We start from the raw sequence: 25,740 nt of genomic DNA, 5'->3' as shown, positions 1-25,740 counted from the left end.
GTGGACTCTCCTTCCTATTGCAAGGAAAAATATTAAATTGAACTGGAAAGCTGTAACTCCTCCCAGTTTTAAACATTTCAAGAACATGTTTTTATCAGTCTCACAGTTGGACTTGAAAACAATCAAGGAAAGAACAGAATAACCTACTTCCTTAAGCATTGCCTGGCAGAAAGTAAATCAAGTGCTGAAAACAGAAGCCTGTAATAAATTACAATCTTATTCAAAGATACATTCAAGAAAACAAAGTTTTTCAAGTACAGACATCCTAAGTAAATAATTGGTTTTGCAATGCTTGTTTTGGAATTGTTTCTCCACTTTAAGCTTTACTATGTAAATATTTATTTGATATACATACTGCATATATGTTTATGTTTCTAAAAATCAATAAAAATGTATTCAGTAAAAAAAGGAAGCTATAGTATATAGTAGTATCATATAGCTCAGTGGCTTTGACTGATGCATTGAGAAGGTATGTACAGAGAAAGAAATGTTAACAATAGTCTTTAGTTATCAAAAGTCTTATGACCATATTTATGGCAGGCCATTACAGTAGAATTAGAGCATAAGCCACTGTGCAATATTTTTAAGAATTCTTTTCATAAAGCACAAGTAAGGTGACCAAGAATTTTGCTTAGCCCCTAGAAATGTGATTTATAAGTTCTGTGTAAATCTGGTAAACCTGGTTAAATGATGTATATAGTTGATACACTTAGCAGAGGTACTTGCAAGAAAGTAAAACATGACTTGCTTGAGGAAAAATTGAAAGCTCTGACTTATTTCACAATTGCCTATACTAGCAAATAGGTTTGAGAAGCCAAGGAGCTCTACAAGACAGGACAGAGAAATGCAGTTGTTATGAGACACCAGTACTGGATTATGGGCCATGGGCTTAAAGCTGAAATTTATAAGAGGACTATTTATTTGGTGTGACAAGCATAGGAATTCAGACAAAACTGAGAAGAGAAGTAGTAGGATCTATTTCAGACATGTGAGTGTGGAGCTGTAGCTCTATCTATCCCTTTTTTAATCCAGTCCTGTGAGAGACAGTCACCACTGAGTGGCAATCAGTACATACAGACATTAGAATACATTTGTAGTACCAATATGAGCTTTCATGCATACAAGACTTAATGTTTAAGTGTGACAACATTATAATTTCTACAAAGTTTCAAGATGGGCTCCTAACATTCTTTTACTGACGTAAGATGTCTGAACACATTGTCAACTTGTTCAAATGTATGAAGTCTGTAATACCTTATGTAATCAGAATCAGGGTTAGAAATTGGTACTGTGTGAAATAACAGATTGTTCCTGATTGAAAGAATGTACTTCTTCCATTTAAAGGTAGTTCATTATTTTTCTTGTACTGACAATTATTCAAAATGTCCAGAACTTGTGAGTTTATTCCATATAAAGGAACAGCTGATGTTGGTCTACAGTCTGAATCAGGCATGTTGTATTTCACTAAACAGTAAGAATTTAAGCATGCTACCTTTAATACTAGATATGTGCAAAGTAATAGACAAGTGAAAATAAAGGTCCATATAGTTATGAATCTCATGAAAAAGTATGAAATGTCTAAGAATTTAGACTGCTGCCTTTCTATGTTGGAATATAGAAATAGAGTGGTGAAGACCACCACACTATATTACATTGACCCCCCTCTCCCGTTTCTACCCACTGGATGGGCTGTAACCCTAAAGTAGTCACCTGCATTGTTGTAGGTGGAGCCTGACTACTGTTTCAAATTAAACTTAACCAGATGTAAGGACAGTGCCCATAGACAAAATTTAGTATTCCTATTCTGTTGCTTATGTAGCCACAAAGAGGGCATGATCTGTAAAGTCCTAGCCAAGTAAATAATATTTCAGACAGTCTATTGCACACAGTAAGGAGGGAAGACATACAACATAATGAAGGCTAAGGGATAATGCTTTCACAGAGCTTTGAAGGAAAAGAACATTAGCCTTCTTTATGTTGTATCAGTATAAACTATAAAAGGTCTGTTAACATCTGGATATGCCAAAACAGGTTCTGAACATACTGCTTCCTTCAACTGCTTAAAAGTGTTATATGCCTCTACTGTCCCTTTTACTTCAACGGGTATCTCCCTTTTTGTCAGTTCTGCAAAAAGGCACTCTACTTATGCAAAATATGGTACAGGCTTTCAATAGTATGTCTTCTCTCCTTACTGTGTGCAATAGGCCAGTTTCTCACTGCTTTTTCCTGGGGCCCAACAACTCCCCTATCTATTATATACCCTAAATATTTTACCTTTATCATACTCTGCTTGCTTCTGAAGACAGTAACAGCCTAGCTTATCTCAAAATGTCTAGTACAGCCTGTATTTAACTAGATGAAAGTATATATCCTAAGAACTAAGAATGTGTTATGCCTTTGTCTAGGGAAATAACAGAATATCTGACATGGGAATTTAGGGCTGTGTCCCTCAGTCTGTGAAAATGAGGTGTTGTTAGGGTAGGGAGAAGTAGACAGCAACCCCAGGTACATATGTCAGGGGGTGTGATCTGAATTACTGGCATTCAGTTTCTCAATGCCAGTAACATATTTACCAAAGCATTTTAGCACTTCATTTGTGGTTTAGTGCATTACCAGCATTCAGAAATGAATGCCAGTAATACATTTTCAATCTGGGCTGAAGTGTTTAGTTCTTTCTATTACCTTTAGCAACCTACTACAGTTTAAAAACAAAAAAGAAAGACCTTTTTGTTGTTTTTTTTTGGTCCTCAGATATGAGAAGATTTTTTATAGTCCTGAATTCCTCAACTTAAAGCTGTGAAGGTACCAGATTGCAGAAGGGCTCAGGGCTCCAGCTGCATAACTGCTCTGAAAGATCACAGGGGATCGATATTACTCCAAAAGAAGGACAGTGTATGAGAATAAGCTCTGTGGTGTTAAAAAGGCTGCCAGTTCTTTAGCTTCAGCTACTAAACAGATTTGCCAGTACCCCTTTGTCTGATCTAAAATGGTAAAGAATATTGACTTTCCCAACCTTTCTCTAAGTTTATCCACCTTACACTTTGGGTAGCTGCTAAATTTTAAAATTATGCTCAGCTTCTTAAAATCATTATATAAGCTAATTGTTCCATTGGGCTTTGAGACTAAAACTATATGGCTGCTCCTCTCACTTTATGATGCCTGCATCACCCCAATTTTAAGCATCTTTTGTACTCAGTCCTACACAGCTTTTCTCTGTTCCTTTGCTATTCTGTACAATTTTAAGTTAGCCTTTTCTCCTGGAATGTTCTCAATAGGTTCCCAATTAAAATCTCAAGACTCAAATTACTGAGTCCCAAGATTCAAAAAAATCAGACCAGAAATACAGGAAAAGAGTGAATATCAAACATTGCTGTTCTCCTTTAAACTTTTTTTGCAGGGGGACAAGCCTCTACACCCCCATACTACACTCCCATACCTATATGCACCTAACTCCAAGATCACCATACCTCAAAGAAAAGGCAATATTCTGAGAAAAGCCAACCTTGGACCTGGTTAAGAACAGATTTTTTGGCCATTTGTTCTTCACTACTTGAGACTTGACAATAGGGGTCTCAAGATTTTAAAAGCTTTCCATCACAATTATGTTATTGGATCCTATTTGCTCTGCCAAGTAGTTCTGAATGCATTTTCTTGCTCCATAACAAAAACTCTCATCTCTTATTTAGGTGGCTTACAGAGTCTGCCATCCACCTGCACTGCAGCCACAGAGATAAGTTTTTTCTCTACCTGTTCCATCTGTTTCTTCCGTTAAACCAAGTAAATAGGTCTGTACTTCTTTCCACAGTTTCAGAGCATCAGCATAATATACCTGTTCTAGATGTATGTTAGTAGTCTGTTAACCCTGTAGTTTACATTATTTAGTTTTTCTGCTATTTCAAATGGACCCTGCCACTTAGCCAGAAACTTCTTTTGTACAGAGGGGACCAGAACCCCCAGCTTGTCTTTAGCGTTGAATTCTCTGATCCTTGCATTTTGATTATTCAACCCTTGAGTGGCCTGTGCTCTTTTCATGTACTTTTGTATGATGCGCCTCACCACTTTCGGCCTGTCTTGTAAGTTGGCATAGTGTTTTATGACACTTTGGAAGGGGGTTTGCTCTACTTCCTAAGTATCTTTATTACTTTCCAAGTTTCTTTGACAATATCTAAGAATTCATGAGGGTGCCTGCTATATAACACCCCAAAAGGACTGAACCCCGTTGAGGCCTGTAGAACATCTCTAATAGCAAAGAGAAGCCACGTTATTAACTGTTTCCCAATTTTACCATCTTTCTCAGTAATTTTACTGTGATTAGGTATGGCATTTAATCTTTGGTTATAACATTATACTAATCCATTTATCTAGGGAATGATACACTAAAGTTTCTAACTGCTTAACCTTAAAACCATTGGCACAATTGGTGCATCATTCTTGACATAAAATGAATCTTCCGATCAGGACCATCACCTCAGGTATCCCTACTCTGAAAAATAATAAGACAAATGCCACACCTATGGATTTAACATGAAACTTACAAACATTAAACTTCTGTAGGGAAATTACCTCAGAGGTACTTAGTTGCATTGTCCAAAAGAAACAAATGTACTGAATACATTGCTAGATATTACCAAAGGCCCATCAATATCCAGAGCAATACATTCAACTGTCATCTCTATATAGGTTTAAAAATCACAGGATTTTTAAAGCCTGGTTTAGGGCATGTCTTGTGGCATTCAGGGCATCCAGCACACAAGTTTTAATATTTTTCATTATTCCTGGCCAGTAAAAAATTCTAGGATTAATGCTTAATTCTTGTCCATTCTTAAGCTCTCCTCTTAGACCATTATTATGTGCTAACATCATCACTGGGTTTCTGAAAGATTTAGGCCGTGATTGTTGACATACTACTTCCTATCTGTCTTTATCTACTTTGTACAATAAGTCATTTTGTAAATCAGAGGATGGATAAAAAGGAATGCTTTGTTCAGCTTCTTTACCTACAGCTCCTGCTAAGTTTTCCTTTGTTCTGTTTAAAGGGTCATATTCCCATCATGCCTTTTTGAAGTTTATGCTTTCTTTGAGATCAGCCAGCTTTGGAGTCTCCACAGGTGAAGGTCAGTCTGTGATTAGGTAGAAGGTACAGAGGTCTCACTGGCTATATCCTCTCATTAAAAAAGACAAATCAGTAGTTTTTAGTGTCAGTTGATGTGTTTGCCTTGCTGATTTTTCTTGTTATTTCCTTTAGTAATCTGATGCATAGACTCTTGATTATTCTGTTTAGTATTACTGTATTTTGGCTCGGTATATACTACCCTGTCCTTCTTCTTTTCTTGTTTGGGTTGCTGTCTCTCTGCCTCAGTATGAGTGACTACAACCCTCTCATTCTTTTTATTTACCTCTAGGTTGCTGCCGTTCTGCAAAGAGTATATCAGAATATTTTTTTCTTCAGTCTTATTGTTTTTTCACTAGACTATTCCCTTTATACCAATAGAAGTGGGTATAGGACTTTTTTCCCATTTTTACTACATTACTGACATTTTCCTTATTGAAAAGTTCCCCCTGCTGAACACTGTCTTGCATACTGCTCAACCTCTTAGAGCAAGAAATCTGGACAAGGCCATAAATAAAAGTGGAACAAACACCCAAAAATAGGGACAATTTTTGAATATTCCTCTTACAAACTTAGAAAGTTGATAGAATAACAGGTTTTGCATTAGCATGACTTTTCTGAAGGGTATGAAAGCTGAAACTCAAATGTCTGTCATTATTTTATAACTTCAGTCTTTAACGATTTGCCACTAATTCGCTAGAAAACCACAATTTTAAGAAAAATGTAACAAAAATATGAGGCAAAAATCTGGACATTCTGTGAAAATCTGCACAGTTGAGAGGTATGCAGTGTCTTGTTACTTAGAACACTTTGTTTCTGATTTGGTTTAACAAAAAGTTTAGAATTCTACTCAAATTGCATATATTCTGTGCTTTCTAGCTGTATTACCATTAAGTATACCCTTTCAGTAAGTGAGACATTCTGTTCATTTCTGGCAATCATTTCCACTCCTTGCAATCCATAACTTTCAGGCTGCTATGAGAGTAATCTACCCTGCATTGTAGTACCTTCAGTCTGTGATATTTTACTATGTAACTTCTTTCCTTCTACTAGTTCTGTTCCTGCAGACTGATCTGCTGGGGTCTATGTTTAGCCATTGAATGAAACTTTCATCGAACGGCTAAACATCGAATCCTGTTCATTGAACGTTCATTCATTGAATGTTCATTTCAGTGAATGTGTGAGATGGGGAAAGTAACTAGTTGGCCAACACTTCCCTGTCTTACACACCACAATATTTCAAACCCACCACACCCTCCAACGTGGGGCGCATCACCCCAACACCTTCCCAACTGTATATACCAACTCCGAAACCACACTACAGTGAGGAAAAAGGCAGATGGGGAAGTGTTGGCCAACTAGTTACTTTCCCCATCTCACACGCTCACTAAAATGAACATTTGATGAGTGAACCTTCGATAAGTAGGGTTCGATGTTTTGCCATCAGTGAAAGTTTCATTTGATGGCTAAACTTAGACCCGATCTGCTATATGTGTATGCTGACATAACTCTTTAAAAAAGCACATTTATTGGATTATCACTTGTGACAGAGGGAAACTTACATTTATATAAAAGTAAACAAACCATATTAGCAAGTTCACATTTACAAACATTATGCATCACATGTGCTCATCTATATAATATAATCAAACCAACATTACATAAATTGTTCAATTCCTGCCTTTTCTTAAACCTCATTCCTCCTCTAAAACATTTCTCTGTATGTATTGTTCCCGCAATTTCCATTTTTTCTATGTAATTTGCTCCTACCATCAATCAGTGCAGGTCTTTCACTTAGGATTTCCTTATCCCTTTTTTTTTGCCTATACTCTGATATCAATTGCTGATAAGGAGGGCAGTCTCTAGCATGCAGTCCAAATGTCTTCTTGGCCTCTTCCCATTCTATTACCTCCTCTCTCTAATTATTTGTTCCCAATACCTTGGTTCCTTTGCCAGCTTCCTCCATTAGATTCCTGCCCCGTCTTGTCTATTTTCTGTACCCTTAATTGCAGTATTCTTATTTACAGAATCTCCTTTCTCCATTCTCATGTTGGCTTAGTGCTTAGTATACATTATGGAAATAATATTCTGTATGACTGTTGTTATTCCCCTTAAGGATCTATATCCAAAATCCCACTCTCGCCTTATTTCTTGAATTTCCCTCCAAATTTATCATTACCCCTTTCCACTTTGAATTGTAGCTTTTTGCTTGATTTATGTATAAGAGCCTTAACTGTGTAGATCCAAAATATCCCTTCAAATCAGGTAATTGTAAACACCTTGCACTATTGAAAGGATCAACTTATCCTACTTGACTCTTGCCCTATTTACCTCCTGGATAAAATCCTGTAACTCTTTATTAACTACTATCCCCAACATCTATGGTGGTTATAAACAGGTTTGACCTGTGTAAAAAAACTAAAGGGGCTAAAAACATTTTTACTGCTTGTATCTTACAATCCAGATCCATAGGCAAAAGCTTCTAGTTTCTGAGTTTTTTTATTATGTTTTTTTAGTCTCTTCCCACATATCCTTAGCTGCCATAACAGAATCCTTTTTAAACCATACTCCTAAATACTTCATTTTATCATGTCCCATGAATATGGGTATTGCTGAACCAGTTCATGTGTAGGTACATAGTTTATAGCTGTAACCTTTGTTTATCTTCATTCATTTTATATCCAAAACAACTGGAACTGTCTCAGAATGTACCACAGCACTGAGATGCCCTTTTCTAGTTTTATCAGGTACAAAATAATGTTGTCTGTGAATAAAGCCCGTTTTTCTTCATTACCATACCAATTGTATCCTTGAATTTCTAAGTCCCTTATTTTCTTTGTCAATGGTCCTAAATATAACACAAATAAAGTAGAAAGAGGACACCCCTGCCTGGCTCTTCTGTTCAGATTCAACTTAGAGAGGAACCTAGCCACTTTGATTTTTGTTTCCGATCCCTTATATATCCTCCTAATTAACCTTATTATTATAACAAGGAATGTAAATGTTTCCATTGCCCTGCTCATATAATCCTATCTTATTATGTTGAATGCTTTCTCTGCATCAAGACCCTCCATCAAAAGCAGTATTTTCTTACAACCTGCTTCTCTCTGGATAAATAGTTATTGGGTGTGTGTCAAAGCTCTCAATTAAATGCACGTGTTCTGTGAAATATAATTTTTGTCTACTCTACCTCAGTTACTGTACCTTGGGGAATAATATGTAAATTCTGTCCTAGTTTCTACTACTAAACTAAAGTCTTCTATACTAAATATTTGTATAAATTTCTTTAGAAATCTACCATCTTTTGTTATATTTTCCCTTCTAGGCCCCCCAGATACTCATTGTTGCAAATCAAATTTCAGTCCACACTTGTAAGTAATATTCTCTGCTGAAAGCTGATTATTTCTCACAAAATTTTCTTAAGTGCCATAATAGGAGTTTCATGTGGAAGATGAATACATGCCAGAGTAATCCTTATCTCTTGCCAGTAGCCACTTACTACCACAAATCTGCCATTGTTATCCTTTTTTCCCTCTTGTATGAGTATTGGAGCTCCTCTAGCAATTAATATAAGTACACCTCTTTTTCTTTGTTCCTGATATTCTGCTGAATATCAATCCCGAAATACTTTCTTTATCAAATTCACATGCTCATTTTTTTTTCAAATATGTCTCCTGTAGCATTGCTGTTTGCACTCTGCATTTCTTAATATAATTAAATATTTCCTTTTTGTCTATATCTGTCACACCAATGCATTAAACTTTCATTAAAACTTCCTGACGGGACATTCTTTTTATTCCCACCCAAGTTTAAAAAAATGTTGTTTGCTCTGCAGGTCGGGGGGTGGGTGCCAAATGAGTACCTTGTCCTGTGCTCCAAATGACCTTGCTATTTTCTGGTTCCTACTTACACTAATTGGCATTTTTATTTTTATTTCCCTCACAGATGTGAAAAACAACTTGTATACTTTCAGAAAACATTAACTTTTATCCTTGAAAAAAAAACATTGCTTTGGCTTTTTTTGCCCTATATTCGGCAATAAAAAAATTTAAGAAAAAATGTAGCCCTCAGTTGCAGGCTTCTAAAGATAAGTAGAAACTTTTTTATTACATCTCTTATTTACTTGTTTCTGCTTAAAACATGGTATTAGATTAAGCCAAGGATCTTATATAAAAATGTATACCTATACAAAGTAAGACAGAACATATCAACTGTACATATACTATAATCTGTGTACTTTTGCACCCCATCCCTCACCTCTGCAACCCAAGATTACAGCCCATTAACTTAAATATGCTTTTGCCTAGCATTTTTCTCTTGTTTCATTGTAATGCTTACATTTCTGAATGCTAAAAAAGAAAAAAGAAAGAAAAAAATGCTCTATTATAAAACTTGACTTAATATCTGATACTCCAGCCACTTTGCTATTATAAAACTTGCAATTTATATCACAAAACGTTTTAAACAAATACCATTAAAAACAGACATTCATGTACTTAGTTACCCTTTTCCTTCCTTTTCCCTTCCTCTTAGTGTCTTTTCAAACATTAATGATATGAAGTTTCAGTTCCCCACAAGTTTCACAAAGTCAACAACAGTCCATTCTTTCTACTTTTTCTTGTACAGCCATATTTCACAAACAAGACTGATGCTTTGTAATCTCACATTTGTTCATTAGCTTCCCTGTTGCTTGCCTTTCTCCTGTTTATCCCAATCTACTTGGTTCAATTCCAAGGCATTCCTGCTTCTATTAGTTAACTCCTGTGCTTTTCTCTGTCTCTCAAGCATTTTCTTTTAGAACACTGGAAAAAGTTTCATTGGCAAAGTCTCTTTGTGTGCTTTATGTTTAGAAGAATGAGAAGCAGAGTCCCATTCTGCTTGATGGCTCACTTTTTGTTGGAAAACAAATTTGTATTTTCTCTTTATTCTGTTCTGCATCAAAAATTATTTTGATCTGCAAGGAAAAAAAATATTCTGAAAACAGATGGTTATAGAAGCATGAATCTCACACCTGCCTCTCAACATTCCTTAATTGTTGGGATAAACTTGTTGCACTTATGCCTGGTGTACAGTGAATAATCACTTTCCACAAACACTCTACTGTCTCTGACTTTCAATACTTTGCCCTTTTGGCACAGTTTTGTCAGGATCAACTCTTTCTGCTGGCAAGATTGCATCTTTTACTAATCTTTTACTAATACAGGTCTTGGCTGCTTTCTCATGGCCAGGTTTGGAGCATACACATGTGCCATTTCAGTTAACAGATCCTACCATGGAATACTGGTTCAGTTGCTTATTTATGCCTTCACAAAATGAATACAGTCTGTTCCTTCCAGTTTGTCTAGTACAGCAGAAAATCTAAGGTTTTCTCTGTGTGCTCTGTCCTCTAATTCTACCATTTTTTGAAATATCTCTTCTTGAGCAGTCTCATACTCAGCAAGCCTTTTCTTCATTTTGACCTCTGATTTTTGCTGTTTTACCAGCTCATTGGATATCTGTTTAAAGTTTTTTTTCCATTTTTTTCAGCCTTTTGTTATTTGAGTTTGATATACTCCTTCAGTGTTTCATTTGTTTTAATCATCTCAGAGCACATTTGACTTATTTTTTCCTCTAGATTACTGGAAGCCATGTCTTGCACTAAAGCTGGAGCTGGAGCTGCTTTTGCTGAACTGCTGCAGGATTCTCCCCAGTGAATGTTTTCTCTTCACTTTTTCTAGTTGATTTTCTTTCAGGCTCTGTTAGTTTCTTCTTTGCTAGCATTCAGGCAGCGTACTTAGTAGGAACTAGCTTATTTTACTAAAAGTGACAGAGTTCCTGGCCCTTGTCTTTCAGTTTCTTTTTTCACACTGGGAGAACTGTTGTATCATATGTTAATGACTGGACTGATGAACTAAATAATGTTAGGCATAGAACAAATAGAACAGATTTAGGAAATGATGCATCTATTTTCTGCAAAGAACATTCAACTCCTATGAAAGATGATGAGGCCCCTGAGAGCTATGGAATTGTGGACGCAAGTACTCAGCAATCTAAGGATCTGGTTTGTTTAGAAGGAAACAAAAAAAGAAAGAAAGGAAGAAGTTCTCAACAAATAACAAGGAAGAAAAAGAAACTGACTAATGACTGTAAAGGAAAGCGAATACGTAGTAAAACGGATTCTGCTTTGTTATGTAACACACTGGTGACAGGGAATGAAGATATCTGTCTATCGGAAAACCCTCAGTCTACAGAAAAGGCATCACCTTTCCAATGGAAAAGGTAGAAAAAAGAGGCAAGGGGCAGGTGAAAAGGAAGAAATCAAAACTGAACGTGGAAGGATTGAAGAACATTACTGTAAGAAAAAAGAAGAGAAAGACAGATGTTGACTACATGGTTCTAGCTGTGGATTTACAATGCCAGCTGGATGAGAATTTAATACGCAATGAAAACAGTGGGATTAATAAGTCTAATAGTGATAAAGCTCTATCCTTCGTAACAATTGATAGAGCCGAAATGACTGTATTAGAAGCTGAAGATTCTTCCGAGATGGTCAGCAAAGATATTCCTGTAATTGGAGATTTAGTTATTAGAGGAACTGATACTTATATTTGCAGAGATGATAATGAACATTGAGTAATGTTATGCTTGCCAGGAGCAAAAATAGAAGATATGAAACAAGCCTTGGAACGCCTTAATGTAAGGAAGTATGGATCTGTTTTTATTCATGTTGGTACAAATGATGTCACCAACAAAGATTTTCTGACTGTTAGTCGGGAACTGACAGCCCTCCTAGATAGTATAGCTTGTACTGGTGTTAGGACATATTTTTCACAGATCACCTATAGAAAGGATAGTCAGGTCACTGTGAATGAAAATATTTTTTGGATAAACACCTACATGGAAAAAATGTCCTGTTTTAAAAAATGGAAATGTGTAGAGCATCCAAGCCTTCTTTTGGGCACACATTCAGATAGGATGGTGTGCATTTGTCTAGATCAGGGAAGAGAATTTTTGCAGCAGATATTTTGCAATATTTGACAAACATTAGCCTGGATTTTTGCCAGGTCAAAAATGTAACAGTTCACAGACAGCAACATTTGATGCATCTCTGATGGTTGTTAATGTTAGGAGCATTAATAAATAAAGCTTTTTTATTAGAAAATTTGCTGAGTTCCCACAAGATTGATGTTGCTATTGTTTGTGAAACAAGGTTAAAAACAATGACTTGGAAACCAGTTCTGACAGGGTATAAATGTTTTTACTGTAACAGACATTTTAACAAAAAATCAGGTGGAGGTGTTATGATAGTTATTAAAGATAGTTATGAGAACTGTGATTATTACATGTTCAGTGATAACACCAATACTATAGACTCTGCAATTGTGACAATAAAGACAACCCTGGAACATATAACGATTTTTGGAGTGTATAGACCACCAAAGTCAAGTGCAGATGACCTAGAGGAATTCATAAATTTCTTACATGAAATACAGGAGGGAAGAATAATATTAGCTGGGGATTTAAATTTACCAGAAACGGACTGAAATAATATTGATTCAACAATGTTAGTAAGAAAATTATTCACAGAGTATATTCAGGAACAAAAAATGCTTCAGATTGTAAAAAAAAACTAGCAGGAGATGGGATATACTAGATATAGTTTGTGTTCCCAAAGAAATTACTGTAACTTCAAGTCATGTTTTACCACCATTGATGTGCAGTGATCATTGGGTTATTAAGGTTAATTTGTTTCTAGATATTTCTGCCAAACTGAAATCTAAACCAATGCACAGAAGGTTAAGGACAGATTATAGGGAAGCAAAACAGTTACTATATAAAACTAACTGGAGTGAGGTGTTCAATGGAAAAACTGCAGATGGAATGTGAAAAGTTTTAAAAGAGAAATTATTTGAGTGCAAAAAGTCAAAAAAATGTTTAACATCAGGATCTAGGCATGCAACATTAGGGAGGTATATTTCCATAAGAACAAGATACCTGATTAAGGTGAGAGACAAAAAATATAAGAAATGGAAGAGCGGTCGAACTACAACTTTGAAAACTGAAATAAACAAGCTGGACAAACAGATTAAGCATAGTTTTAGACAAGATCAAGAAACATTTGAAGAAAATTTATATAAAGATATTGAGTATAATAGGAAACCTTGTTATAGATACATAAGATATGGAAGGAGTAAAGATACACAAATTGATAAACTGTGTGCAGATTCTAAGATTTATTCTCAGACACAACAGATTATAGATATATTTACAAAATCTTATACAAAACAGTTTGGCTCCACAAAAGGGGTGGTAAGTTGTCCTAGTGACACCCAGGTAACCCCAGATACTGGAATCAAATTAGATTATATTGAAAAAGAACTGTGCAAACTGGATCCAAACAAAGCACAGGGAGGAGACGGAATAAGTAACAATGACCTGAGAACACTTCGGCAAGAACTTACACTACCATTATATTTATTATTCACTAGGTCATATAAATATGGAGAGATTCCCCAACATTGGAGACATGCACTTATTAAACCTGTCTTTAAGGGAAAGGGGAGTAGGACAAACCCAGGATCATATAGACCCTTAAGTCTACTTTCATGTGGTAGAAAATAATGGAGACGGTAATACTGGATAAGTTATTGTCAGAACTGGATAGGTTGGGACTTGAAACCATATATCAGCATGCATATGTTGAAAATAGATCTATTACCACCTGTAACATGATGTTCTATAACAATATCATAACAGCTATGAATGAAAAATTGTGTTGTGATGTGATTTATATAGATTTAACTTCAGCATTTGACAGGGTCATACACAAAACACTGATCAATAAATTAGTACAACTAGGTATTGATTTACTGTTGATAAGATGGAGAGCTGCATGACTTACAAATAGGACATGGCAAGTATCACACACCAACTGCACAGGTGAAATCCTTGGTTACAGTCAATGTGTCCCACAGGGCTCTGTCCTAGGCCTTTACTTGTTTAGATTGTATCTTTCAGACCGCACTTTTTATCTGAGGTGTTCTACAGTCTATATGCTGCGACCTGAAATTGGGTAAACTGATTACAAGTGTTACAGATAAGGCATGTCTGCAAAATAATTTGACTAAGTTGACCATTTGGGTACAGGAGAATAATATGTTGATAAATACATCAAAAACTAAGCATATGAGATTTGGGAGACAAAAATTGAAAGGTGAATATCTAATACAACACACAGTGATTGAAACTGTAGACTCATTTAAAGACCTGGGTATATGGGTAGATTCAGCTATGAGTTTTTCTAATCATATCAACCAACTTGCTAATGATAGTTATAGAACTATAGGGTGTATAAAAAGATTTATAAAGTCTAGGAAATCAAACATAATGAAGTCATTGTTTGTACATTACATTAGGCCTTGTTACATTAGACCCAAACTTGAGTATGGAATAACAATATGGAAACCCTATAAGAAAACAAGCATGAATAAACTGGAAAGAGTACAGCGGAAATATACCAAGGGTATCCATGGATGTGAAAATCTAAGTTATTATGAAAGACTAAAATATCTGAACTTGTACAGTGTCTCTTATAGATATTTAAGAGGAGATCTTATTCAGGTATATAGGAAATTTAGAGACAACTACCTCTGGGAATGTTTGGGGTTAACAAAAAGTAGTAGAGAATCATCATACAATCTATGTAGAAGATTCTATAGGAATGAGAAGTGTATTAATTGGTTCTCTGACAGAGTAGCTGATGCTTGGAACAGACTACCAAATTACATTAAAGCAAGTACTAGTTTAGATATTTTTAAGAACAGTCTGGACATTTATTATGGGAACAAGTGTTTTAGTATATTGACAAGCTAGAAGGGCATTAATATCCGTGCTTGAAACATTTGTATGTATGTATGTATGAAGTTAAGATGTTTATCAGTGTGCAGCCATCTTGGAATGTACCTCCACCTATATCCTTAGCCAAATGTTTGCATTTCTGTGGCTTTCTAGCTCTATTCCTTGATCGTTATTAGATGCATATATGGTCATGCATATGTGTGTGCATGGTGGTTGCTCTGTCAACGTTTCTTTTCAGGTTACAACAAGGTGTTTCCGTAAGGATATTTACTTGCTGATTTCCTTCTCCACACTGCTATGGGACTGTATCGAAAGGACTACCTTCTTCCATTATCTGCACAATGTTTAAAGTGGGGAAATCTTTCCCTAGTATCATATCATGTGTTAAGCTGGGAACCAAGAAAAAGGGTAAAACACCTTTCAAAACCCAGTGTATATTTTCACTTGAGTACTCTCTTCTTATCTCCATGAATGGAAACTGATTCATCTTTTTTGTTATTAATGGTCTCTTTTACATACATAGTGTGCCTGTCTAAGCATGACCATACTTCCTGAGTCTAGTAGTCCCTGAAGACTTCTGCCATCAATTAGGCCATTACATTTAATTCATTTTTGCAGAAAATTCATTACATTCCATATGCAAAACATATACATTTTAATGGCTACAGTTTTCATGGGTAGAAGTGTTAGTGTTATCAGTACAAATCTGGATATGTGATCCTTTTTCCCTATATTTATAACACAGTATGTCTACAGTTGATACTTTTTCTGTTATCTATTTTAACACAGGTTTTACTCTATATCTAGACTGCTGTTTTAGACAGAGCTTCATTGCATAACAATATGTGTACTAGTGCAACAAAATTTTCTGCATCCTTTGAGCCACTTTAAAATACCAACTTCTTAAAATAACAGGCAAAATCTTTCATTTATCAGTGTCTATAATTTCTCATTTTACTTTTAGCATGTTTACCCTCATGACTTAACCATCATTTAAGTAAATGTTTGAAATTATATAACTGAGATCATGTAAGGAGAACATCTGCAGCTGTAACACCTTTATTAAATGTTCACATTTTAAATAACGATATACGTAGGTATGCATGTATTAACAGAAAACAAGCCATAATAACATTTTCAGTATGTTCATGCATTTTATGTACATGTTTTCTTTTTAACAATTATTATTCTCACTAACATTACATCTTTTTCTCACTTCCTACTTTTCCTTAAACTTCACTCCTCCTGAACATTATTCTGCATGCATTGTTCCCACAAATTCCATTTATTTATATTTGAATTTGTGTCTCAAAGGTTAACACCAGCTTTCTTAACTTTATAATAGTTCTCATATTCAGCCCTTTCCATGTTCATTAAGGCTTTTAAAAGCACACCAACTAATTCGGCTGAGAGGATTCTAGCCCACTCACTCAAGTCCCATCCCTCCTGAGCATGCTATTAGAAGGATACATGGTACAGTTGAAGGTCTTCCTCCCTGGTTAGTTAGTTAATAGCTAGAATTGCTTTTGGAATCTCCATGGACTTGACAATTGCCACCATCCCCTCAAGTGCCATAGCACTGATCTGAAGCAGTTGCTGCATGACCGTCACCTTGGTACAATGACCATCACAGATGTACTTCAGATGAAAGCTCCCGGTGCACACATTGGGACTGCTGCCTCTCCAGCTGAGTGAAAATTGTGCTCAGTTTATAGTCTTTCAGGCAGTGAAAGGTATAACTCGAGATTCTTTTTGTTCTGGAAAAATTATGCCAAATATACTGCTGCACCTACCAATGTGGTACCAAATAATGCAGCAGAGGCAATAATAAGGTTTTATTAAACTGGGGAGAATAATTTCACAAGTCTCTTCTTTAATGCAGGTAAAGTATAACAATGTCTACAGTTTCTCATATCAGTTGTGTTACAGCATGGTGATTTCACACAGTTTCCTTCTAATATGGAAAAAGGTGGCATCCCTATGAACTTTTCTCTGCAAGAAAGTGATGCCTAATGTTATATGGCGGTCACAATACAACACCATCTCCTGGCAGAATCAGTTGGAGATAAATTAGTAAAGTGAGCAACAGTGTTTATCAAACAGGTAGACTGCTCCCCCATCCTACATAATGTGCACATATATCCAGATAGAATTAAACCTTGTATAGACAGGAATGAAGGACTGGAGAAGGGTTGTTCTAACTCCACTATAGCAAATATTATTAACATTCTACCCATGTGTTTTTTTTTCTCCTTTTTACATTGCAACTAAGTTTTCTCAGAGCTGGTTTTACTTGCTTGATACAGGTCAGTACCAGTTAAATGATGGAAAGTAGAAAAAAATTAATTTCTAGATCTGACATAACTAGAGAATAAATGCAGTTTCATTCAGGCTTGGCCCGCATTACACCCCAAGCAGACATTTATTTAAGTTCAGAGTTAGATCTGCAGGGGTTTGCACAGCACTGTGTAAAATATTTAACTCCAACAGAAATATTTTCCTTATGTGCAGAATTTGTTTGTGAATTAAAAAATGAAGTCAGAAACAGGTCTATACTGAACATGTTATGTACTAGCAGAAACATTAGTACTAGCCTTAAAATTAAATTGCAAAAAATGTTTACTTTTAGTTTTAAATGCGTTTTATTTATTCTAATCCTGGAATTCACTTTTGGGAATAGTCACTATTTAATTTTTCAGTGGCACTGAAGTCATAAGGGGATAGAGAAGAACTGCAAAACTGCATTGGCTGCATATGTTCTTTCATCTCTTATTCATAGAAAACAGCCACAGAATTATATAAACTATTCTTATGGACTGTGGATATAAAAGCATTGACTGTCTTACATGTTTTGTAGGGATAGGATGGGCAATGTATACTGCGTGCAGATTTAATTTTCTGCATTCTTCTCATCCCCCACACCATTCGCATGCCCACTTAGTTACTTTGGTGTAGCGTCTCTGCTTGCCCCAGTCTGAAAATCATGGACTGATCTTACCTCTTGCTCCTTTGTCCACTTACATACTAACTACATTGAAACAAGATTAGCAACGCTACTTAAGTCTGCTGGGAAAAGAGAAGTGGGTTAACATGTTTCTCCATGGAATACTTCTTTCATGATGTGGTGCTTGAAACTGAATCAAAGTTTTCGCATAATTGGCTGCTTCCTTTTTAATTTTTTATATGTCTATATGCATATATTTTTTTAAATTGTCAGAGATGAAATAAGCATAGTGATTCTTTAGTTGGGTCTATTGCTTTGTTCCTTGAGTAAGTGATTCTGAATTCACTGAAGGGAAAAGAAGCTTAAAGCCAGTTTCCTTTTATAGAATTGTAGATTTTTCTATCAAAGTTGATTTGATCTTGTGTCTGCGCAAGTAAGGCTTTGAAGCAAACTGAGAGGTCCCCTGTCCTGTAGGTAATTGGCGTTGAGCTTTCAGTGAGATGGATTTGACACCTTCCTGCCACTGAGCTTCAGTATGTTGCCCTATTTCCTATTCTGTGGGGACTCCTATCACTGAACCCCTGCCAGTTCTTTTATCTTGCTTCCCAGTGGGTCAGTTTACAAATTCTTAGTTTTTCTGTTTTTAGCTTAAAAAAGTCTTTCTTGTTTGATAGATGAATGTCATTTTTAATTCAGCAGGAAAACAATAACAGTAATTCAGTGATTGCTTTTAAGTCTTGATGTTCAGTATATGGTGTTTATAAAAGCTCAATAACTTTAAAAAGGTGAATTTGCATATATTTAAATAAACTTTTCTGCATCGTCAAAGATGTAGTAAAAGGATAGTAGTACATTTCATGCTATATTTTATACACTTATATTAGACAGACAGATTGTCTTCGTCAATAAAAATATAATTTAAGTATAAAGGTGTCATGCAGCTGTTGTGGCTCATACGCATACTGCAAACTACTGTATAGTCTAAAAAGAATGGATACCAAGTCCAGATCTGAAAGTATCTTCCTTAGACATGTGGCATACTTCTAGTTTCATGGGTAGCTTCGGAATTAACTAAATTAACTCATTCATTCATTTGTTCTTCTGTTATACAGATGTAGGGGCAGAAACACAAATGTCCACAGCAGTAACCAGTACAGAAATGTTAAACGTTAACAAATGTGATCACATTAGAATATTACATGAACAGATGGACCAAGGCTTAAGTGGACAGATTCAGCACTTTATAACTGCTATCAAGTAAACTCTTGATATGTTATGCTGCTTGTTTGGAACTGTAACATTGTTTTTATTTTATTTTATTTTTTTATTTATTTATTTATTTTTTTAGGTTCTGCAGATGTATTTGCCATTTTGTGGCATATCCATTTCCAATGCCAAACTTTTTGCTGCTTCAAGAAAAGAATATGATAGGAGCAGGGTAGGTGATTACATTTTTTGCATGGAAAGATTTACTAAGGATTCCATTCCATTCTTTCTTGTTTTCCTATGCCTTTCTCCAAAATTCTGTTGTTTTAGATGGAATAAAGAGGTGAATGTAAACACATGCATTTTCTTTGTATTTTACTGTGGAAAATCAATGCCTAATTAGAGTGGATCCACATGACCAGCTCTTACCAGAGACTATACTATAGCAGCCAATGGCTATAATATTTTTTTTTGTTTATGTGTGTATGTGTGTATGCCTGTCTGTGTGTTTGCATGAGTGCATATGTGTGTTCATATAAAAGTGTGTGTGTGTGTGTGTGTGTGTGTGTGTGTGTGTGTGTGTGTGTGTGTGTGTGTGTGTGTGTGTATTTGTGTTCAGAATGCTAATATGATCATGTAGATTTTCTTTGTTTGTTTTTCCCCTTTTATCTCTTGCTTCTTGAAGTCAGACCTGAAATTACAGTGTTTTTAAGTTTTATATTTATACCTTTATTTATTCCATTCTGGCTTGGCATCAGCTTACATCCAGCACACTCAAAACATCTATTGCACTTCCAACAGCCCTAAGCATGTATTTTGTCTGTGCTTCTGAAGTATTGTGCTGTCCTTCTGTAATGCAGATGGCCAAGAGGATGTCAACTTTAATACTCCCTGTCTTGTGGGATGCATTAATGTGCTTAAGAAGATTATCCTTTTTCATGTACTATATGCTTCCTATAGAGTTTAACAGGAGGTGGTTTTCCAAGATGGCAGACAAAAGAGAGCCTTCCATTTTGAGAGACACATGACATAGGGCCGCTAATAGACTATTATGGTAACCTGTCTCCACTGAAGAAGTAAGACCCCCTAACTTTAATGTTTGCTGTTGGAGTGGTACTTTTGCTGGGCTGTTGGACTTTCTGAGGTGGTCAGGAAGGACTAGCTTGGCCTCTTCTTTCTGGGTAAATCAAGGTAGTGCTTTGTGAAGTTAGGATCTCATCGGAGGCCATTCCTTTAGTGTTGTTGATCCAGTTGTCTTCATTCATTAGATTGAAGACCTTCACTTTGGAAACTGTGGTTGAAATCCTATCCTTTCTTCATTGGCACCTTGGCTTTGATTCTGGATCAAGCTCAGGATAAGTAATAATAACCCATATTTCAAAGTGGAAGCTAATCTTGATATTGTTTTGTTTTATACAGTCTTAGAAACTTGTCAATTGAGTGAACTTGTACCTGGCGCCAGAGAGCTGGTTTAGAGTAGATGAAAACTAGGTTTGAATTAGGTGGTGGAGTGCTTTAACACCTTTGCCAGCTGAGGTATTCTTTGCTAGCTGGTATGATGGCATGGAATGTGGAACATTATCAAGAATGGAAAGATAGGAACATCAGAATATGAGTTAACTGCATGCCCTTTGAACTCCAAAGTACAATAGTAGCACCGTGTATACTCTCCCAAGATGGGGAAGCTTAATTACAGAGAATCAGTAGGACTGGGCAGTGAGGCGTGCCTATTTGGCCAAATGGCCAGCTTTTTTCAAGGCACCTTCTACTTCCCATCTAAAGTGAGTGATGTTAAAGGCATGATAAAATGGACATGCTACTCCTAAATTTATTGAGAGAATATATGCAGGTTCTAGTATTAAATGTCCAAAATATGATGTGATGGGAGTAGATCTGAAACACATGGCATTATAAAGAAAGGGGGACACAATTCATCTAGATGCAGAAAGTGTTCTTGGCATAAACATCTTTTTTGTTTTATTTTTACAAGACATACATGCTTATTAAGAAATTTAACAAACTGGCATTTTTAAGGATTAGTATAAAATGGCAGGCATTATATCCCTGGTAGCCTTCATTCTGTGTAAGAACTTGGAAACAGGCAAACATTTCAAAAACTGAAGACTGGACATATAAAAAAGAAACATCTCATATGATTCCACCATTAAATGGATACTAATAAATTCCCTTACTCATCTGTGATACACAAACACACTTGCACCAGTTCTAAATTACCACAACAATTTAGTTACAACCTTCTGTGCTAAAAACAGAATTACTGCTGTGCATACACTGGCACTAGAACCCAATAACTTTCCAGGCTCTCAGTAGTTCAACCGTGTAACAACTTTTGAAAATATTCCTCCCTTGCAAGAAAAGCAGTTGTAATTACAGCAAAGGCCTTAATCCAAGTGAAGTTCAACAGATCGCATTCAATGACAATGACTGAAGCAATAATATATACAAAGTTTGTATCTTTATTGCAACTGATGCTTTTTGCTCCTTATATAAGTAAGTGCAAAGTCATTGTTTGCCTGGCTGTTATCATTGCTGTAGGTATATTGCCTACTAACAAAGTAAGCATCTAGGCCTGTGCTTTGGTTGTATGAATTTATGAATTTAATATAATGTCAATCAAACTGCACTACCTCTTCGGTGAAACAAACTACTGTCCATGGTGAACCTACTATAAGTATCCACGGTTTGTATGAAGTTCAGATATCATGCAACAACAATACAGCACTAAGGGAATTTGTTATAACAAAAACAATGTGTATAGGTGAAATATTGTAAAGGCTGGAACTGTGCATCTTAATGGAGTGTAATTTGTTTGAGTCAACACTGCAACAGGTACTAAATTCCTAAAAATTACTCACCTAATTATTCCATATTGAATTAGCATATAAAAACTAGTTGAAGACTTAATATTTATGTGTGTGTGTGTGTGTGTGTGTGTGTGTGTGTGTGTGTGTGTGTGTGTGTGTGTGTGTGTGTACATATATATGTGTCTACTTCAAAAGCCTGAAGTTTCAAAACTTCAAATGGCTGAGACCATAACATAGAAGTTTTGAAACTTTGAAAACCTAATAAAAGAAAAAAATAAAAACAAAAAAAAAATGTTTATGTTTTTGTAGGGCTAAGCCCACCTGCACTGTCCACACCGACTGCTAAATAAATATACCAACTCCAAGATCGCACTACAGTGAGGAACACCATAAATATCCTGTTCCGTGTGGTGCGGCGATCTGCAGTCAAAACATTTGAAGTTTCAAAACTTCAATCTTAAGGTCTTGACCTTTTGAAACTTCAGGCTTCTGAGGAGGGATTCATATCTCTCTTTCTCATATATATATATATATATATATATATATATATATATATATATATATATATATATATGCATATATATATGCATATATATATATATATATATATGTGTGTGCATGTATATATGCACACATATATATATATATATACACATTTGTATCATATATATATATATATATATATATATATATATATATATATATATATTTATATATTTGCAACATATATATTATGTTATACATATATGTTTTATTTATATATAAACATATATATTATGGAAAGATTTGGTAGTTACTAGAGTTATGTGAAACTCAATGTTTAATAAATATGCAAAGTAATCTGTGGCATGGATCTTGCATCAACACTTTTGGCAATAGTCTGTATTAATAGTTTGAATGCAGGTATCAAGAGGAATAATTCCTGTATAATTATTTTTCCTTTTTTGTGTTTTATATACATATATATATATATATATATATATATATATATATATATATATATATATATATATATATATACGGATTCACTTTATAAGCTTGAAATTCTAAAATCTCGAATTTCAGAATCTTGAGCCCATAAAGTAGAAAATCCAAATACCCAAAACCACAAAAGCGCGAAACCCTAAATCCTGAAACCACAAAACCATGAGATTCAAACTCCCAACACTGTCAAACACCAATAAAACACACACGCACAAAACTAAATAAGCATACACACATCTAACCTACTTAAATATTCTAACTCCAAGGTCGCACTACATACACACACGAAACACCACAACGCAAACTACATTCCTCTCGCACACACACATCACAGTAACAATACACACTAACACACACTACAGCCCCTACTCAACACCCTTAAACATAAACACTTAACTGAATCCGTGAACACAGCGCAACACCAGAACCACTAATTCAAAATCTCCTGCTTTCGAGATTTTGAATTTTGTGCTTCTGGGGTTGCGATCTTCCAATCCTTCCACTTTATGAGCTTAAGATTCTGAAATTTGAGACTTCAGTATTTCGAACTTGTAAAGTGTTCCCATATATACATATATAGGGATCTACTTTATGTCCTCGAAAAGCAAGTTGGCCGAATACGAAATGCCCGACACATAATGCCCGAATGCTGACTAAACCGAAATGCATATGTCCTGAAACTGGAAAGAGCAAATCACCTACTTTGTCCATGATCCCTTACACCACTGCACTGAATCAAGCAGAGGACTCTTTTCCTTCATCGGAAAATGTAAACGTAGTTCAGTTTTCTCACTATACAAACATTTTTGTAAAGTTAGGTAAAGTTTATATATAATATGCAAACTTTACCTAACCTTACAAAAATGTTCATACTGTGAGATATTAGAAGTACGATTACGTTTTCCGGTGAAGGGAAAGGGCACCGGAAAACATAAACGTACTTCTAATTTCTCACAGTATGAACATTTTTATAAGGTTAGGTAAAGTTTGTATATAATTTACAAGTTTTACTTAACCTTGCAAAAATGTTCATACTGTGAGAAATTAGAACAGTGGTGTTAGGGATTATGAACAAGTTTCCTGAATCAATATTTCAGGTTTCGGGACATACACGTTTTGGGTTAGTCAGCGTTTGGGTGTTATGTGTCGGGCGTTTCATATTCGGCCAACTTGCTTTTCGAGGTCATAAAGTAGACCCCATATATAGGTGTACTGAGTTTAATGAAAACACACAAATGTCAACATTCACAATATCAACCACAAAGATTCAATTCTGTGAATGTCAACACACCACTATGCATGTGCAGAGCAGCAATTCTGAAGCATGTAAAATTACAAATAAAAAAATTAAAGCAGTGTTTTTTGCAGGGGGTAAGACCCATTGTGGGAGCTGCTCCCCCCAAACCCCCTGCTAATTATATATACTAACTCTAAGATTGTGCAATTCCAGGGAAGAGGCATATTCTCCTATTTGGAGACTGTTGACTTTTTTCACACCTGTCAATCATCTGCTTTGTTGACCAAAGTTAATCAATCCAATATATAATATGTATATGGGCGTGTGTGTGTGTATACAATATATGTAATGCACACACATTTACATATATTTTTTATGTGTGTGTGTGTGTGTGTGTATATGTACATAAATATGTATATATATATATATATATATATATATATATATATATATATATATATATATAAAATGGGCCTATGTTCATTAACTGAAAGACCACTAACCCAAATCCATTTTCACTGAGACGACTTCAATGAAACCTTAAAATTCCGAAACCACGAAGCACCGAGTTTCTTTCACCGGGAAACAAACCACTTGGCCACCGGGGTAAAAATAATAAAACTCAAAAAAATTAAACTGACACACACACACACACACACACACACCCTGCTAACTAAATATACCAACTCTGAGATTGCACTACCTGGGAGAAAAGGGCAAAGTTCACCCTGGTGACCAAGTGGTTCGTTTCCTGGTGAAAGAACTTTAGTACTTCGTGACTTCGGTTTTTCAAGGTTTCATTGAAGTCGGCTGGGCAAAATGGAATTCGGGTATAGACACACACACACATATATATTTATATAGATACATGTATATATATATATATATATATATATATATATATATATATATATAAAACAAACACAGTGATGAAAATCAAAATCCAGAGACGATAAGAACGAAAGATCAAAACGCTGAAGACCACAATATCAAACTCTCGGATTTACTCCCCTGATTGACCCACATTTGCATTCATTCCTGGGTCCACACCCCAGCAGGACTCATGTTAGCAGTCATTATTGGATTCACACTAGCAGGAAGATTCTGTAGTTGAGATTTTTAGACATTGTGGCATTCAGCATTTTGGTCTTTCATTGTTATAGTTTCAGAAGTTTGATTTTCAAGATTATATAGCTCAGGATTGTGTATATCTTTGTTTTTTTTTTAATGCATGCTTTGCTTTTTGGGAACAAAATACATTAGAGCTTGCATTTCCCACTTGTGGCAAAAAGCCAGCAATGCATACATCAGTTTTTATCAGGATTCCAGGCTGTTGCTCCAAAGAGGCATTTTCCTCCCATGAATAACATGTCTGCAAGGTAAAATAGTGTTCAAACTAGCTCCCAGAAATTCTTGAACTTCAATATATTCATTTTTATCCTTCCTGACTCACAGCATCTGGACTCAGAACAGATGTTAGCTGTCCTGCTGAACTTTGGCCTAGAAAAGTAGCACATTTTAAAGGTGGAGGTGGACATGTACTTTTTTCTCCTTATGGGCCCTGCTATCTGTAGCAAAGGTAGCAGACATGAGGGAA

At 35.5% G+C, this 25,740-nt stretch overlaps 1 protein-coding gene across 1 annotated transcript in view; it reads left to right on the top strand.

Annotated features, from left to right (window-relative positions):
* The window catches only part of LOC122798137 (dual 3',5'-cyclic-AMP and -GMP phosphodiesterase 11A-like), a 757,362-nt gene that overhangs the window by 147,570 nt on the left and 584,052 nt on the right, over positions 1 to 25,740 (top strand). Inside the window, exon 3 of the mRNA XM_044066848.1 lies at positions 19,240 to 19,329. Coding sequence (XP_043922783.1) covers positions 19,240 to 19,329 — 90 coding nt within the window. The remainder of the gene's footprint in view (positions 1 to 19,239; positions 19,330 to 25,740) is intronic.

This window comes from Protopterus annectens, chromosome 3.part1 (genome assembly GCF_019279795.1).
Source record: "Protopterus annectens isolate FY-2018-M chromosome 3.part1, PAN1.0, whole genome shotgun sequence".
Lineage (NCBI taxonomy): Eukaryota > Metazoa > Chordata > Ceratodontiformes > Protopteridae > Protopterus > Protopterus annectens.
Note: the sequence above shows the minus strand (reverse complement) of the source record. Positions and strands in the feature narration are given on the sequence as shown.